At 46.6% G+C, this 16,201-nt stretch overlaps 2 protein-coding genes across 2 annotated transcripts; one reads left to right on the top strand and one right to left on the bottom strand.

Annotated features, from left to right (window-relative positions):
- Positions 1-3,294: 3,294 nt before the first annotated feature.
- On the top strand, positions 3,295-8,619 carry LOC125945890 (myb/SANT-like DNA-binding domain-containing protein 3). The gene is made up of 3 exons (XM_049668269.1): positions 3,295-4,052; positions 4,759-4,950; positions 7,834-8,619. The coding sequence occupies exons 1-3, from the start codon at positions 3,770-3,772 to the stop codon at positions 8,346-8,348; spliced, it is 990 nt and encodes a 329-aa protein (XP_049524226.1). The 5' UTR covers positions 3,295-3,769; the 3' UTR covers positions 8,349-8,619.
- A 1,761-nt stretch (positions 8,620-10,380) lies between these two features.
- LOC119454225 (putative nuclease HARBI1) lies at positions 10,381-14,939 on the bottom strand. Its single transcript, XM_049668270.1, has 2 exons — positions 14,173-14,939; positions 10,381-11,449 (listed from the first exon to the last, which is right to left on the bottom strand). Exons 1-2 carry the CDS (start codon positions 14,752-14,754, stop codon positions 11,234-11,236), a joined length of 798 nt encoding a protein of 265 aa, XP_049524227.1. The 5' UTR covers positions 14,755-14,939; the 3' UTR covers positions 10,381-11,233.
- Between the last annotated feature and the right edge of the window lie 1,262 nt (positions 14,940-16,201).

Genomic DNA, 16,201 nt, shown 5'->3' with positions numbered 1-16,201 from the left:
GGAGCCATCATATCTCCTTTGTTCTTTGACATCGCCATGCGTAGACTCGCGCGGGCCTTGGACGGTGTCCCGCAGCTAGGTTACAACCTTTACGCGGATGACATCACTCTATGGGCCACGCGCGGGTCACTGGCCAGCAAGGAGCAGACCCTGCAGGAGGCGGCCCTGGTCGTAGAAAACTTTGCCAGAGCCAGCGGTCTCAGCTGCGCCCCCGAAACGTCGGAGGTGATCCGTATACATGGAAAACGTTACAAAAGTAACGGACAAATAGAAATCCAAATCGAAAATCTGAAAATTAAAGAGGTCACCGTTGCTCGTATCCTGGGTTTCTGGGTTCAGAGCAACGGTAGGGCAGATTACACAATTGGTCTCCTAAAATCGGCAACCAAACAGGTGGCTAGGATGATTCAGAGGATCACCTTCCACAAAAAGGGGATGAAGGAAACCGACACTCTACGTTTAGTGCAGGCGCTCCTTAAGTAAGTTGACATACAGCTTGCCCTTCCACACGCTCAACAAGAGCGAGGAAGGGCAAGTAGACTCTATCATTAGAGGGATCTACAAGGCGGCATTAGGTTTACCGGTAGGCACTGCGACAGACGGGCTCCTCGGGATCGGCGTGCATAACACGTACGCCGAGCTCAAGGCTGCTACATTAATCTCTCAAAGGAACCGTCTCAGCCAGACGAGGTCGGGAAGGGAGATTCTGATAAGGACGGGCTTTCCACCGCATCCCCAAAACTTGGACGAGGTGCTAGTGGAGATGCCAGAATCCGTTCGACGCAACATCTCGGTAGCCCCTATCCCGAAGAATATGGCCAAAGAAAGGCATAAAAAAAGGAGAGAGGAACGAATAAAATGGCTCCGAAAACTAGTCAGAGGCAATGACAACGTACTCTACGCAGACGCTTCGAGATATAATTGGAAGTGCGCAGTGGTTACAGTAATCAATAGCGACACGAGTAGCATGGTATCAAGCGCCTCCCTGTACACGTCCTCGATCGCCAAAGCCGAGTGTTTCGCCATCGCCTTGGCAATTAAACATGGGGAGCAAAAAGTCGGGAAGGCCTACATCACCATCATCTCGGATTCCCAGGAGGCGTGCCGACTCTTTACGAACGGCCACCTCCCATTAAATATACGCAACTTATTAGGAAGGGAACTAAAAAAAGTTGTCGCAGTTTCACCTGACAGGCGAAGCATCAATTGCGATAGCAAATTTGTAGAGAGCTATACGGAGTAATGATATTAGCTTTATCAGCTATATAAACTTGGACATGCAGCAGCACCGGCAACACGCAGAACTGTTGTCGACACCGTGGTTGTTTTGCCCACGTTCGCTCAAAATGCGAGCGGCGTTGGTGACTGTTGCCTGAGCCTCTGATATAAATAGGCACTTGGTGCCGCAGCTAAACGTCGCCTCCCTTCCCTCCCCCTCCCCCCCCTCCCCCACGGCCTCTCGCGCGTCGGAAGAAGGCGCGTTTGCTCTACATATATGGTGATTGTAAAGGAGGAAAGAGACGCCTACTTCTGCAGCCCTTAAGCGAGCACGGCGCAGAACGCGCGTTTGTTCTCCGCCGTGCGTTCACTTCCAGTTAGAGAGAGAGAAAATGACTTTATTGACATTAATCCGGCATGTAGGGGTGGATCAGGCCACGTAGGGCTCCATCAACCCCCTTAAAGCGCGCGCCCCTCGCGCCCTTTCACTCGCACATGCAGCGTTCGGCGCGCGGCGACGATTTCATCTCCATTGACGTCATACGGAACCTCACGGCGACGGCGACGCCGACGGCAGAAATCTGCTTTTGAGTGTTATCGTAATAAAACACTTATAGGCTGGTCTTGTGCCCGGGACATGCTGGCCTAGAGTGTAACGAGAGGGCGGACGCTCTAGCTCGAGAGCTCACGAACCGAGCGGAGCACCAGCCACCCTCCCAATTACAACCACCCCACACGACACTGCATAGCCTTCGCGGGGAGGAAGACAGGGATCCTGCTCGGTTGGATCCGCGCGAGATTCTTGCTCATCAGCGAGGCACACGGCAAAAGTATGGCGTCCCCCACAAATCTCTTGAAGTGGAAGACGCAATGGACCTCCGTAGAATTCAAACGGGGGTCTATCCAAATTTATTGCGACTGCACAAACTTTTTCCAACCTTGTACGGGCACGATTGTCCGTGGTGTCGCGAATCGCCACCGACCCTCTACCACGTCTCATGGGGATGTAGTAAAAGGCCAGAGAAACTAAATTCCTTACAAGGTAGGTACAGACTAGAAAGCTCTCCGGAGCAATGGGAGGCACTCCTCGTTAGCTCAGACCCGGAAGTGCAACTAGCACTTCTGGGCCACGTCCGGCTGGTGGCAGAAGCCAGTGGAGCCCTGGACATGGGGCCCCACCCATCTAGCTCCTAAATCCCTTCCCTTTTACCTCAATAAATGTTAGTCTCTCTCGCTCTCATAGCACGCAAAACCTCTTCACCTCGCAGAGCACGAGCGTGCGAACGCGCCAGCTGTGGACGAAGACGACGACGATCGAACGCAATCATATGGTTCGCATCAATGCATGTACTGCAAGCGTGGCTGTATAGCCTAGTGGTTACGACGCTCGCCTTGGGACCGGTGGTACGCTGGTCCGAATACCCCCTCGGCAAGACTGTTTATTTTTATTTATTTCTTCATAGTTTCTTGGTACGAACCACTAACAGACAAATTACGGCTGGCTTGAACAGTTTCACTGTTAAAATGTAGCGCGAGATCTCCAGGCCCATGAACTGAGATTGAATAAAACGGAGGATTCAGTACGTGAGCTCCGGCTGCAATTATTACAGCAGCAATCACGCATGCTCACTTCAGAAGAGCTGGGCAATTCCATGAGTAGCGGAGGGACAGAAGATGACGCGTGCCTCGACAAAACGCTGGGCAATTGTCATGGGCAGTTGGGCAGTTGGGCTGGGCAATTGTCAGCCGTTGTGACTTCGTCAACCAAACGGGGCTTGACAGTTTAAAGTCAACGCTAGACACGTGCAGTGACGTGAATCTCTGCTGGGGAGGCTTTGAGAAGATGCAATATGCGGATATAGAGTTCGCGTTGGCAACGTTGTGCAACGCTTGCCCTTAAAATATTATCAAGTCCACTGGTCTTGATAAAGTAACCGCCGTATTCACAAACCAAACTTAACTTATCGCTATAAGGCTACTTACGAAAGGACGATAAAAGTATAAGTATAAGAAAAGAGCAAGGTGAGTTTCGAAAACGCACCTTAACGCGCCATAAGTGCGCCTTATGAAAGGCACCCTTTACTCGTTAGGGGTTGTACCTGGGAGCGAGGCTAGATGCAGTTTTTCTACGAAATATTAACTTTGACAAAATAAAAACTACCTTTATTACACAAAAGCAACAATTACATGGACGCAAGCTACTTTACATTGATATTGTATGAATGTTTGATAAAACGTGGTAAGCGGTCGCCGTTTTTGGTGAATCCGCAATTTACGTCTGGCCACGCTTGTCTCCCCCGTCTTGACGCAGAGCACGTTTTGGCCTCTCGCGCCTCCGGCACGGTTTTGTGCACGTTGTTTTTACTTTGTTTGCTCCGTGTTTCGCCTTGTTCTTTTACTTTGTACACTTTTGTTTATTTTATTTATTAGTAGCCCTGCTCTATTCTGCTCTATTTCATCAGTTTAATTATTTAAGTAGTTTGTAGTGTATTTTTTGTTGTTTATTCCGTTGGTGCTTGGAGGTCGTGTGTTCGAGCGGCGTTGGTTTGAGATGGAGCCAGTGGAGCGGCGCAGCAAAGTCAATTTCACTGAGGAAGAACGCAACGTGCTCGTAGATCTCGTGAGCAAGTACAGCAGTGTGCTTGAATGCAAGCAAACTGACGCGGTGTCTGTTCACGCCAAGAAAAAGGCGTGGGAGAAGCTCACCGAAGAATTTAACTGCCGCCACAATGTGCGGCCGCGAACTTCTAAACAGTTGAAAAAGTGCTGGGACAACCTGAAGGAGAAGTGGCGCCGCGCGAAAGCCGAGGACACCCGGGAAATATTCAAAACAGGTGAGTGTTGTATCATTTCTTATGCGCCGAAATTGCTGCAGTTTTGCTTGTTGCATGGAAAATATATAGATTTATATTTAACGAAAACACGGGAAGCGATCGCTGCAGCTAATTTCGAGTGCCGTCAACAACAGCTTGTGACACTTGTGCGAGGATGTAAATTCCACTGCAGAAATAACTTTGCACTGAACTTGGTTGATTGCAACGTGTAGGCAAAGGAAGGCATTCGAAGTGTCTGCACTTGTTTTCTGTGACGCACTTGCATGCCCGGTAAATTTGCTCATGCTTAGATGTCTTGAATGTTTCAGTTGCTATCTCAAAGGGCGTCATGCTATGCCGGGAATGCTTTTTTTTTCGGTTTGTAAAGCGTGCAAATGCAGTCTTCGGTCGAACGCCGCGATATACCTTAATTTTTTGCGCTTAGGCTTGTCGTTCGCCGTAATGAAGTACGCTGCAGCAGCGAAGAAAACGTGGGCACAGTTGCAGTTCGTTAGCACATGCGCGGTGCCATGTGCGTGTGTGCACGGCGACGTGTGTGGTTTGTTTCTGCTGGGCTAACAGGGGGCTCCATAATGACGTGAGGCAGCTACATCACGGTGTGTGCATATCTTTCTGGCCTCATTTTCAACACAGTAGAACTGAAGAGGCATGATTGAATTTTTAGCGATCGTGAACTTTGGTTAACGCTGATATTTGCCTCTCAAAGGTGGCGGCACCCCGGCGGATAGCAACATGAACGAGGAGCTGCAGAGGGTTGGCGCGGTGGCTTCTCACATGGCCACACGCCTACAAAATCCCTTTGACAGTGACCGCACTGGGCCTGGCACAGAGACCACCACGCCTGCTGTTGCAGCACTGCTGGCTTCATCACAGCCGGGACGAAGCACTGATGTAGACGGTGAGTATAAGTTAATCGGGAATATTTGATCTGGGCTAATTATTTTGGTAACCAGATTTGCAAATATACAGGTGGCTAATGAACAACTCGTTTTGTATTACACATTTGACACAGCAGTGCTGCAAGAAAATAAGCTCCTTTCTAATGTCAGAATGCTCACATTGCTTTGCGCATCATGATGATGAGGTTGAAGCATTGCAGAAAGGGTTTTATTTTTTGTTTTGGTATAATGGATGCTATAAGGAGGAATGATGCATTTGATGATGAATGATGTTTAGCTTGAAGGTTTACAAAACTGGTTTTGCTAGGTGTATTTGTACATTACTTCACTGTTTTCTTGTCAGTGTTGCATACATAAAGTGCTTCTTCTGTACAGTGGAGTGTTTAAAATCACTTAACTTGTGTGTGTGCAATGTACAGGGCATTATGCTCTTGCACTGTCTGCGTCCAGAAGAAACATCCTAATGTTATCTGCACTGAAGAGGGACCATGCCTTATGGAGAAAAATGTAAATTGATCATGCAACATCACCTCTTTTGTGTGTGTACTAGATATTGATTAGCTGTGTATGTTCGTGGTGCATATTTATTTATTTATTTATTTATTGATACCTCAAATGCCCCTGGTATGGGGTATTGCATGAGGGGTGGGTTACATTTGTACGAGTTCTTCGATGAATGACTTGAAGTGGAACGGGTCGGAGTGGTACGCAGCGTCGGTGGGCAGATGATTCCAGTCATTCGCTGTTGAAATGAAAAATGAGTTGAGGTGCGCAGTAGTGCGCGCAGGTGGTGGGTATACAGCTTTAGAGTGACTGTTGCGGAGCGAAAGGCGATGAGCAGGTACGATAATCGAGTGACAAGAGACGAGTGATAAAACTTGTGGTAGAAGGACAGGCGCGCTATTTTTCTGCGTGACACAAGACTGGGAAGATTAGTCGTATGTTTTAGATCAGTGACGCTAGAATAGTATGAATAATCTGAGAAGACAAATCTGGTATCTTTCCCAAGCGCATGCGTTGTTAGTATTTTTGGCGGCTCGAAAATGTCTTTTTGTTATTCAGACGTTTTAAGTTGTTATTGAACCAAGGGGACGATACGCGCTCTGTAACATAAATGGTTGGTATATATCTATTAATTAGGTCACGCATTTTGTTTTTAAACAACAGCCAGTTTGTCTCAACTGATCTATCCAGAAAATCAACTATGAACCAAGTGCAGAACTCAGTTAGGTCTCTATTCATGCTGCCATAATCTTCTTTATCGTACAGTGTGAATAGTTTCTTTTCTTTTTTAGGAAGTAATAGTTTGCAATGAATGGAACCATGAACTATTACGTGGTCACTCAACCCAGGTAAAATTGTTAGTGACGAGACATTATCAGGGTGTGACGTCAACAAAAGATCTAGTATGTGTGCGCTTTTATCAGTAAGTCTCGTTGGTTCCAAGACTAGCTGTGTAAGACCAAATGTGAAGCACATGTTCAAAAATTCACATTCTTCGTTATTCTTTGATGAAGATGATAACATATCAAGCCAGTTTATGGAGGGAAAGTTGAAGTCGCCGTATAAAATGATGGAAGCGTTACGGTGTGTGGACGTTATAGATCAAAGTAATTCGTGTAGCGAAACAATGAAGGAAGGTTCAGCGTCAGGAGGGCGATAGCATACACCTAATATAACAGGTGGATATAAAGTTTTACAAACCAGGAATAAGGCTTCGATTGGCGTAGCAATGTTGATTAATGAGCAGTTAAGACTACGGTGAGTAGCCAGCATAACACCACCGCCCCGCCTACCGCCTCGGTCACGACGAAAAATATCAAAATTGGGGAAAGTGCATAACAGTTCAGAATCATCAACAGATGAATTCAGCCATGTTTCGGTGAGAGCAATTATTTTAGATTCAGTGGTTTCGACAAGGTATTCAAGTGAATCACGTTTTGGAAGAACGCTTCTAATGTTTGTGTAAAGAAATGGGAAAGGGTCACACGTATTTCCGGAGGCATTGCGAGGTAGCTATGTTTTATATGGGATGACCCTATTGTTGGAGTGATCAAATACGTAGCTCCTATTATCTATAATCATCTTGTCGTGACGAAGCTTAAAAGCTTTTCCTTGGGATTTGCCATACTCAACGAGGTTTTTGCGGGCATCACGGGTGTTGCGGGAGTAGTCTTCGGATATTCTGAAGCCTGATCCTCTTAGTTTTTTTGCATTCGAAAGAATATGTTGTTTTGCTTTGAAGTTGGCGAGCATCACAATGATAGGTCTGTTTTCACTTTGTTCGAATTATGCTGTGGATTATGATCACATGTGTATTTCATTTGTCGCCACATACATGTGGAATAGCAAGTAGACTTGCTATGAGGCAAACCTTTCGAGGTTCTGGAGCGGCTTTTTTATTATGTAATAGTGCCCATAATTGGCTCTATGTGTTCTGCTGTCAACAAGCAATATACACAGAAAGCCTGCTTGTGATGCAAACAAGTGCCAGCACAGACACCATTTGTCTAGTTAAATATTTCTACAGCTCATGATACAGAAAACGAGTCCCAGTATGAGGGTGAGCGGCTCGTATGCAAAAGTTTGAATGTAGCTGCATAGTTGTCACTGTCACCGTATCATTCAACCTCCTGCAGCTGGAAGCACCCGCAGGCACATGCTGTAGTGTTGTATGCTCTTGGGCTTACATTGAGTCGTGCCCTTTAGTATATCCTGATAGCAAGCAGAGTGATGTATTTTGTGCAAAAACACCGCTGCATCATGCAGCAAGGCAAAAATGTGTGTACAGCCCACATTGCATTGGTAAAAGTGGCTTCTGAAAGAGTACAAAGCTTGCGCAAACGACACTAATATCAACTCTGATTCTAACAACCTTGCAGATGCCGACATGCAGTGCGAGAACTCGTGGCAGTGGGATTTGCCACACAGCCAGGATGAAGAACCGGCTATACAGTGTACAGTCCCACAAAATGGTGACCCTGCTCAGCTAGCACAAAGGACTCCGCCAGCACCATCCCCACCTGGAGTCGTGCCAACTGCAGACCTGCCAGCTGTAGTCCTGCCAGCTGCTGTGCCACGGGTGCCAATAGCCTGCCATGAAAGACGAACCAACGCAAGCCGGCCGTCCTGCTCAAGGAATGATGCTGTGACGAGCGAGCTGGGTGCTCGGCTTGCTGCCATCACGAAAGATGCGCGGCAAAAGAGGAAGGAGCACTTGCTTCGCATGAAGCTTCTACGTGAGGACCATGAGCTTCGCACGAAACTCGCTCGTGATGAGCATAGTGATAGACTACAGAAAAGGGCGGCAGAGCACGCACAACAAATGGAGAACTTGAAAGCAAAAAAGGTCCTTCTTGAACTGAAGATTAAGCTTCTTAACAAGCAAAATGAATGAGGCAGAAACAAGAAAAAATTTTTTTCATTAAAGAGAAAAAGGTGTCTTAATGAAAATAACAGAAATTTGAGAGTTTTACGTGCTGAAACCACCACTTGATTATGAGGCAGCCATAGAGTGGGAGCCCGAAAATGTTAAGATGGTTCTTTTACATGCCTCTATATCTAAGTACACGGGGAATTTCACATTCCAGCGCCATCAGAATGAATTGGCTACCACAGCTTGGATCGAACCTGAGACCTTAAGTTTGCAGCCCCGCACCATAGCCACTGAAGTACTGCCAGTTTCATTACATTGTAGCTGTGTGGTCTGTCTCTCTTGTGGTCCTCACATTGTACTTGCAGCGTCAGCGCATGAATTGGTTAAAAACTGTCAGTTGTTGACATAAACGTTGTTTTGCAGCCATTAAGTTTCATGTGAAGCTCATGGTCATCACGAGGAAACCTCATGCATTTAAAAGTCTTCTTGCTTAATGTGTCATCCGCTCCGCACCTGGGCGGACAAGGGAGGATGGCTAGCTAGATGTCTTGAAAAACATGTGAGCTTTTCGATGAGTGAGTTTGGAATGCCTTGCCTTCACGGGCTTGTCGAAAAGTTTACAAGTTTTTCAGGGCGTGCAGCCTGTCATCCGCTCTCGTCCACCTGCCTGCAGAAGGTGCATTGAGAAGTACTGGCGCTTACACGCTTTGTCAGATTCATATGTGTTCCACTCATTGTTTCTTGTATGTTTTTGAATGAGGATTCGAGAAGAAGCGTTGGGCCATGGCATGGTAGTTCCATTTCGATGTCGATAATGTAACAAATCAGCGGCAAAATCTTCTGTAACATCGAGCTTGAGGTATGCATTAATCTGGATGCAACAGAAGATACCATGCTGAGAAATTTGTGAAACAAGGATGAGTGCTGTTTATTCTACTCTGTGCAAAGCATGCTGACAACATTGCTGTTGTGCCCCATAGACACATGTGCAAACAATAATATTTTTAATGCTTGGCTCCTCAAAAACACACGCATGATGTTTTGTACCACCAGTTTCAGAGATTTGTACATGGTTATCACGTCTAACCGCGTCAAATCAATTGGGTATGACAACTGTATCGCTTAATATTCTGTTGTGCAATTGGGATGTCATTGAGCATGTAAATAACAGAAATGTTACATACGTTTAGCTCCTTGCCTTGCATTTGTTACATTCAAAAGTGCATAGCATCACTTTGAGTGGAGGGGGGGGGGGAAGCAGCATATCCAACAGGTTTATAAATGGTCTGAAATTTGGCAGCGGTTATGTGGTATTAGTGCAAACAGCTGCAAAAGCGTTTGACAAGAAAAACTAAGAAATAAGCCGCGCACAAGTGCCAACTGTGTATGTTAGTACTCTCGTCATTCCGCAACTAACAGCTGCCTTTAGAATGGTTGTGGTGTAGTTCGACGGTGTGTTGGCCAAATGAGAGGAAGGGCCTGGTAAAGTGCGGGCAGTCACTGCTGTTGTGTTGCTCGTGCTGTGCATGTACGTGCGCACTCTGACCATGCAAGTGTCGGTGGCGCCAACGCTTGGGATGGCTTGAAAACAGGAGATGGAATATGCAAAATGTTTTATTAAAATGAGTATTAAGGTAGATGGCTGGGTATCTTGCTTGGTTTATGTCACTGTATGTAGCAGGCACACTTCTTTGACTGTTTTTCACAATGTATTGCGTTGGGCACAATTTTCGAGTGGCTGGAAAGGTGCTTTTCAAGCCAGGTAGACATGAAATAGTTGATCCTGTAGTGAGTTTTCGCATGGCATCCACTTCCTGTAAACTTGAAAAAACTTGCGAAAGAACTGAAAATTTAATCTATTCTGCAACTGGAAGCTTTTTATGATTCTGAATGTATAAGAAATGCAGTGAAAGTAAGTTTTCAATCAATACAACTAATTGCAGTCTGGAGGGGTAAATTGTTTCACTTTTACATTTATGACAGGTTAAAGCTGACGTAGGCTGTATTGTATAGATACAAGACCACTATTTGGACTGGTTGGATTCGAGTCAGTTACACACAAAACTGCACCGAGACAAATAACAAAGAAAGCATTGCATGGCACGAGTCTCGCGTAGTGCTCTCCTTTTTTTGTATTTCACTTTAGCGCTCGGTTTTGTTTGTTACCATTATAACCTTATTACTGCTTATAATTTCTCCACCTGACCTCCATCATTTGAACGTACCTACCTATCTATATTTCTTATCTTTTCAAAAACAATGTAAAGTGAAATATAATGTCATGCATTTATGAAAAATAATTTGCAATAATACGCGAGCGGGTTCTAAAGCCATCAGAGTTTTGAAGTGCCATCTGCGGCTGTCCATTCGGCAACGCTGGTGCAGGCTGGTGAATGCTGGGTGCAGTGTGGGGCGGTGCACTGGGAGGGCATGGGTCACGCAAAATTCTGCTCAAATTGTGAAGTGCCGCACATGCTGTGATGACTGTGAGTGAGGTGTCCGTCTCAATTTGCAGTTTCATCTGCAGGCATGGGAACCTCCTCTTCCAGATACCAAACACGCGTTCCACGCTGTTTCTGGTTCTGGCTTGCGACTTGTTGTACCTGAAACAAAGTTGATTTTTTTTTTGCGTTTGCATGTGTTCGCAATCTGTGAAAACATTGGCCGAGAGAGAAAAGATCAGTTGCTTTTGATGTTATATAAACAGTGTTCTTTTTGTCTTATACACATTTCTCCGAGTTTTGAGTGTATGAAATCATTCGCAAGAACATCCTTGAATATGTACAAATAAAAAGTGTTTCAATTTTGCATTGGCTGTTGTCTAACCTTGCATGTTCACATAAGCTGCTGTGCCTTGAAAATAAACTTGTATATTCAGAAACACTGCTTCATAGAAATTTACTAGCTTACCTGTATTCTGGGCTGCCTTGGGCAGGATCCTTAAGAGGAGTCATGAGGTATGGCCTGCAGGCGTAGCCCATGTCCCCAAGCAGAATGCCGGGGACGATCCCAGTCTCGTACAGTACTCTAGCACGGCTGCAGTCAAAAATTCTGCTGTCATGGGCAGACCCTGGCCAGCTAGCCACTACATCATAAAACTGTAGGTCAGGCCCCGTGATTCCCTGCAAAACAGTTTTGTTAATGATTATTGAAAATGGATTACTAGAGTTTATTGGCGTAATTGCCAGATGTGGCCAAGAGTGCCAAGGCGATGAGAATGGCTTGTCAATGGTACAAGAATAATGAATTACGAGGTGTGAATAAAACTAAAAGGCGGTATCCAAAATGCAATTGTGCAATTCTGTACACGTGAGAATTTTATGGTGGCATCATATTCTTAACTGATAGGCTAGTTGACTTTTTTAGTCGTATGTACAATAAAGCTCATGTTGACTGTGCAAAATGCACTTGTTGAAACATGTCAAAAAACAAGAGTGCTAAAATAGAAGCGGGAGCTCCAATACTTGCGTCCTTGTAAATTTGTAGCTCTATTGTAGAGTTATGTAGTCCAATGTCGACTATACGGTCATGCCCGATACAAATTTTTTTAAGTCCTGGCCCAAGTACATTAGCTTACAATGTGCAAAATTTTGCATGTCGCACCGCGGGGTGGGTGATGCAAAGAACCTAGCCGTCGCGTGATCTCCGGTGGTACAGCGGTGAGCACTGTTAGGGTGAACACGCGAGCGCGTGGCCGACGGCACTATCAGCGCCGCGTAACAGCCATCGTTGGAAACATTGCACATGCGCAGCATGTGCTTTGCGAAACACTCTTTCCACCGCGCGCATCACGTCATCGATACGCTTGTTCGTCGTCTGCTAGCCGCATTTTTGTTCGCTGAGCTGATACCTTCTGCATTTCAAGGTCCATCTGGATTGAAGATTGGCGCGTGAAGGAAAAAAGTGAGTGTAAGAGGGATAATTATTAAACTTCTTATTCAAGAAAATTGCACTTTTGCAATTCAAGTTAAACAAGACCATGAGAACAAATATAAAAACATGAGCAAATCTAATAGCGAGTCATGTGACCACTTACAGCAACGACTGCAGCTATTCTGGACGGTAACGTGTCGTAAAGTGATCGAACATATTCCCGATCGGCTTTCAGCCTTTCCCACTCGTTGCTGACTTGCGCCCACAACTGGTCCGAAGTCGCGGAATAAAGGGGCTTCCTTGCCAAAGAAGCTTTCAGACGGCCCCACACGTTTTCTATCACATTCAGGTCCGCTCCTTTCGGAGGCCATTCCAGTAGCTGCATGTGCTGCTCCGCCTGGAACTCCTTGACAGCCCGCGCCGTGTGTATCGGTGACCGGTCCTGTTGGAACAGGTAATCACCGTCTGGGAATAAACTGCTCGCATATGGCAACAGCACATTGTTCAAAATGTTGCAGTATTGTTCCGACGATAAGTGTCCACGTATACGTTGCAGGGGCCCTAAACCATATCTTGAAACAGCACCCCACACGTTCACACTCGATCTCCCACTGGCAGAAACACCTTGCACGTTGTCCGGGTCGTTCCTGCGTGGCATTGTGACGTTAACTAAAACAATTGCTTTTCAAAGCAGGAAGTTTGCCTCACCGTGTGCCTGGTAGTCTCCAAACACGCAATCTTTGGTCTTGTCGCGTCGAAAACGTCGACTCATCCGAAAAGATGACGCGACCCCACTCTTCTGATGTCCATGCTTCGTGCAGCTCAGCGAACTGCCGTCGTGCGTCCTTGTTTGCCGCCGTTAGTAGTGGCTTCTGCGCTGCGACGCGACTGCGTAGGCCCGCAGTACGCAGGCGACGTCGAACAGTGGTGTCCGAAACGTCCAAATCCAAGTCCTCGCGTATTGCTGGGGCTGGCAAGAAAGGGTTACGAACAGCAGCTGCAACTATGAGGGCGTCTTCATCGTCTGTGGTAGCTTTAGGGCGGGGCGCGCGGGGTGCATCCTGAATGCGACCTTCATACTTGTAGGCTTGAATTATCCTGTTCACAGTCTTCAGGGGCCTATTAACTAAAGCGCCAATATACCGCTGGGAATAACCTTTCAGGGAAAGATCGACAATTGAGCGCCGTTCATCATCGGGAACCCTAGCCATAATACGATCTGGCGACAGAATGAACGGCTGCGAAAGACGTTTGGTTGTTTTATATACGGCGTTGCATGCACAACAACTTTGAAGGGAACGAATAGACACGCCCCCATAGATATACAAGTTTTTTTGTCTTGTTCTGTTCAAGCACAGATGTTTAAAGAAATCTTAAAATGCAGGATGCATGGGCTTAGAAAACAAAAATGCGGCTAGCAGACGACGAACAAGTGCATTCATGACGTCATGCGCGCGGTGGAACAATTATTTCGCGGAAGGCGTGATGCGCATGCGCAATGTTTCCAGTGATGACCGTAACGGGGCGCTGACAGTGCCGTCGGCCACGCGCTCGCGTGTTCACCCTAACAGTGCTCACCGCTGTACGTACGAGCGTATATAATGAAGGAACGCGTGTCACTTTTTTAGTGCTTGTACATGCTTCACCAAAATACATGGCACAATCTTCGCCGCATAACATCGCTGTATTCCGACAAAGCTGACTTTAACGATGTCGCGAGTTCAAGTGCTGGCTGCGGTAGTTGCATTTCGGTGAAGTGCGAGACGTTGGTGCAGCTGTTAACCTGCTAGTAAATTCGAAGCTTCGACAACTGTCGTAGCACAGATGTAGCCTAGCGATGTAAAACCGCGTCGTAATTTATTCAGTGTGGCTTGTTACAATTACAAGGTCGTACTACCAGCGGCATTCTATACCGCTTATGTTTGCATTTCAGTTTCGAACCGCGGCTGCAATATTTGAAACGGGCACTCACCTGGACATTTATCGAAAAATATCCTTTCCGGTTACGGTACACCTCGGCGTGGTCACCACCGGGGCTCTTAATTGGCACATGGGTGCAGTCAATGCACCCGCTAACACCGGGAAACTTCCCAATCCGGTAAAATGCTTGCATCCCACCGCTCACTTCTGAAGCGCTGGGGAACTTCACAAGCGCAGGAAAGAGACTCCTGGCGATCATAGTGGATACGCGCTCGATCACCCGCGACACCGTCGGCTGGGAAACATTCACTAGGTCGCCGGTCACAATTTGAAATGTGCCGGCTCCATAGAAACGTAGCGTGATGAGCAGCTGCAGGAGAGGCGGCACAGGGAGCCCACGTCCATCGGTGTTATCCCGCAGAGGCAGCATAGCGAGCAGCTGCTGGACGGCACTTTTGCTGAATCGGAAGCGGCACAAAAACTCGTACTCATCGTACACTTCCATGGGATTCAAGCGATCCCTGGGCACTCGCCGTGGCGGAGACGCGTATGAAAACGCTGCCCCGCTCAATATTTCATCGTGGCGGTCGAGATAGTTAACAAACTCCGCGAAGTTGTCGTCCATCGCCGCCATTTTGTTTGCTTACAAGTGAGCGTTAAGGTAGGTCGGAGGCTACCTTATCCAAGCCTTACTTATCACGGCGATAAGTACGAGAAAAGTTCTGCGATAAGTATAAGGTTGGTTCTTGAAACGCGTTAAGGGCTGTTCGGTGACTTAAGTCATAAGTATAAGGATAAGTTTGGTTTGTGAATACGGCGGTGAGTCTCGTTGAAGACTTATGGAAGGTAGCTACTGACAAAGTCTTTAGTATAATGACATCCAAAGCGAATTTTAGTCAGGCGCTCTATCGCAAAGGTCAGCGTAGTAAATGCTGCGCTGATAGACCGTATGGCGATTGTTTGGGTTGGTGCTGGTTCGAGCATAATACAGAACAAAAGATTGACTTTGAGCCAGAAATCGTGCCTCTGAACTTAAGGTCCGTTCTTCTTCTTTCTGGGGTTTTACGTGCCAAAACCAGTTCTGATTATGAGACACACCGTAGTGGAGGGCTCCGGATTAATTTTGACCACCTGGGGTTCTTTAACGTGCACTACAATGCAAGCACAGGGGCGTTTTCACATTTTGCCTCCATCTAAATGCAGCTGCTGCGGCCGGGAATCGATCCCGCCATCTCGTGATCAGCAGCGCAACGCCTTAGCTCACAGAGCAACCACGGCGGGTAAGGTCCGTTGCACAAGGTAAGGCCTCAGCAGGAGTGTTTACATGGAAGTTTGTGAACTTGCGTGTAAGCTCAGGCAAATGTCTACAAGCATACAGAAATAGTACCAGTGAATTCCGGAAAAGCTTGTCTACAGGTGGTGCGTTGTTCCGAACGCGAGGATGAGAAAGCATATCATTGTTTCTATAAGGGTTGATGGCTAAACATATTTTGTGCATAAAGAAAATGGGAATATCAAAGCACTGGGCCAGGAAAGGTATACTGTAGGCGTCAACATGGAACACATTGCGCAATGTAGAATGATCTGTGACTTGCAGAATACTGAGCAAGTTCTGACAGTAGATAACAGTCAGAGTAGGAATGAAGTCCACTGTGTGCAAGCAGTGGTTCACGGAAAATCTTGAGCTATATACTTAGTACTGCGAGGATAAAAACCTTCTTGTCAGCTGCATCTCTTGAGCTGCGTCTAAGAAAGCATTTTTCGTTCCAAAATGTGATATGCAGAAAGAGTGTCCGTAAAAAATGGCACCGCCGCCACTGCATAAAAAAAAGTTGTCGCAGTTTCACCCGAAAGGTGAAGCATCAATTGCGATAGCAACTTAGTAGAGAGCTATACGGAGTAAGGATAGTAGTTTTATCTGCTGTACAAACTTGGACATGCAGCAGCACCGGCAACACACAGCACTGTTGTCGACGCCGTCGGCGTGTTGCCCGCGTTCGCACAAAATGCGTGCGGCGTTGGTGACTGTTGCCGGAGCCTCTGATATAAATAGGCACTTGGTGCAGCAGCTAAACGTCGCC

The sequence above is a fragment of the Dermacentor silvarum genome, chromosome 5 (assembly GCF_013339745.2).
Source record: "Dermacentor silvarum isolate Dsil-2018 chromosome 5, BIME_Dsil_1.4, whole genome shotgun sequence".
Classification (NCBI taxonomy): Eukaryota; Metazoa; Arthropoda; class Arachnida; order Ixodida; family Ixodidae; genus Dermacentor; species Dermacentor silvarum.
The sequence above is the reverse complement of the archived record's forward strand: the minus strand, read 5'-3'. Positions and strand labels throughout refer to the sequence as shown.

What these genes read in the sequence shown, in the direction of transcription:
- LOC125945890 (XM_049668269.1), top strand. Translation starts at nt 3,770, where the DNA reads ATGGAGCCAGTGGAGCGGCGCAGCAAAGTCAATTTCACTGAGGAAGAA. An exon ending in CCGGGAAATATTCAAAACAG is followed by an intron (nt 4,053 to 4,758) that starts GTGAGTGTTGTA and finishes TGCCTCTCAAAG; the next exon opens with GTGGCGGCACCCCGGCGGAT. An exon ending in ACGAAGCACTGATGTAGACG is followed by an intron (nt 4,951 to 7,833) that starts GTGAGTATAAGT and finishes ACAACCTTGCAG; the next exon opens with ATGCCGACATGCAGTGCGAG.
- LOC119454225 (XM_049668270.1), bottom strand. Translation starts at nt 14,754, where the DNA reads ATGGCGGCGATGGACGACAACTTCGCGGAGTTTGTTAACTATCTCGAC. An exon ending in ATTTTTCGATAAATGTCCAG is followed by an intron (nt 11,450 to 14,172) that starts GTGAGTGCCCGT and finishes ACTGTTTTGCAG; the next exon opens with GGAATCACGGGGCCTGACCT.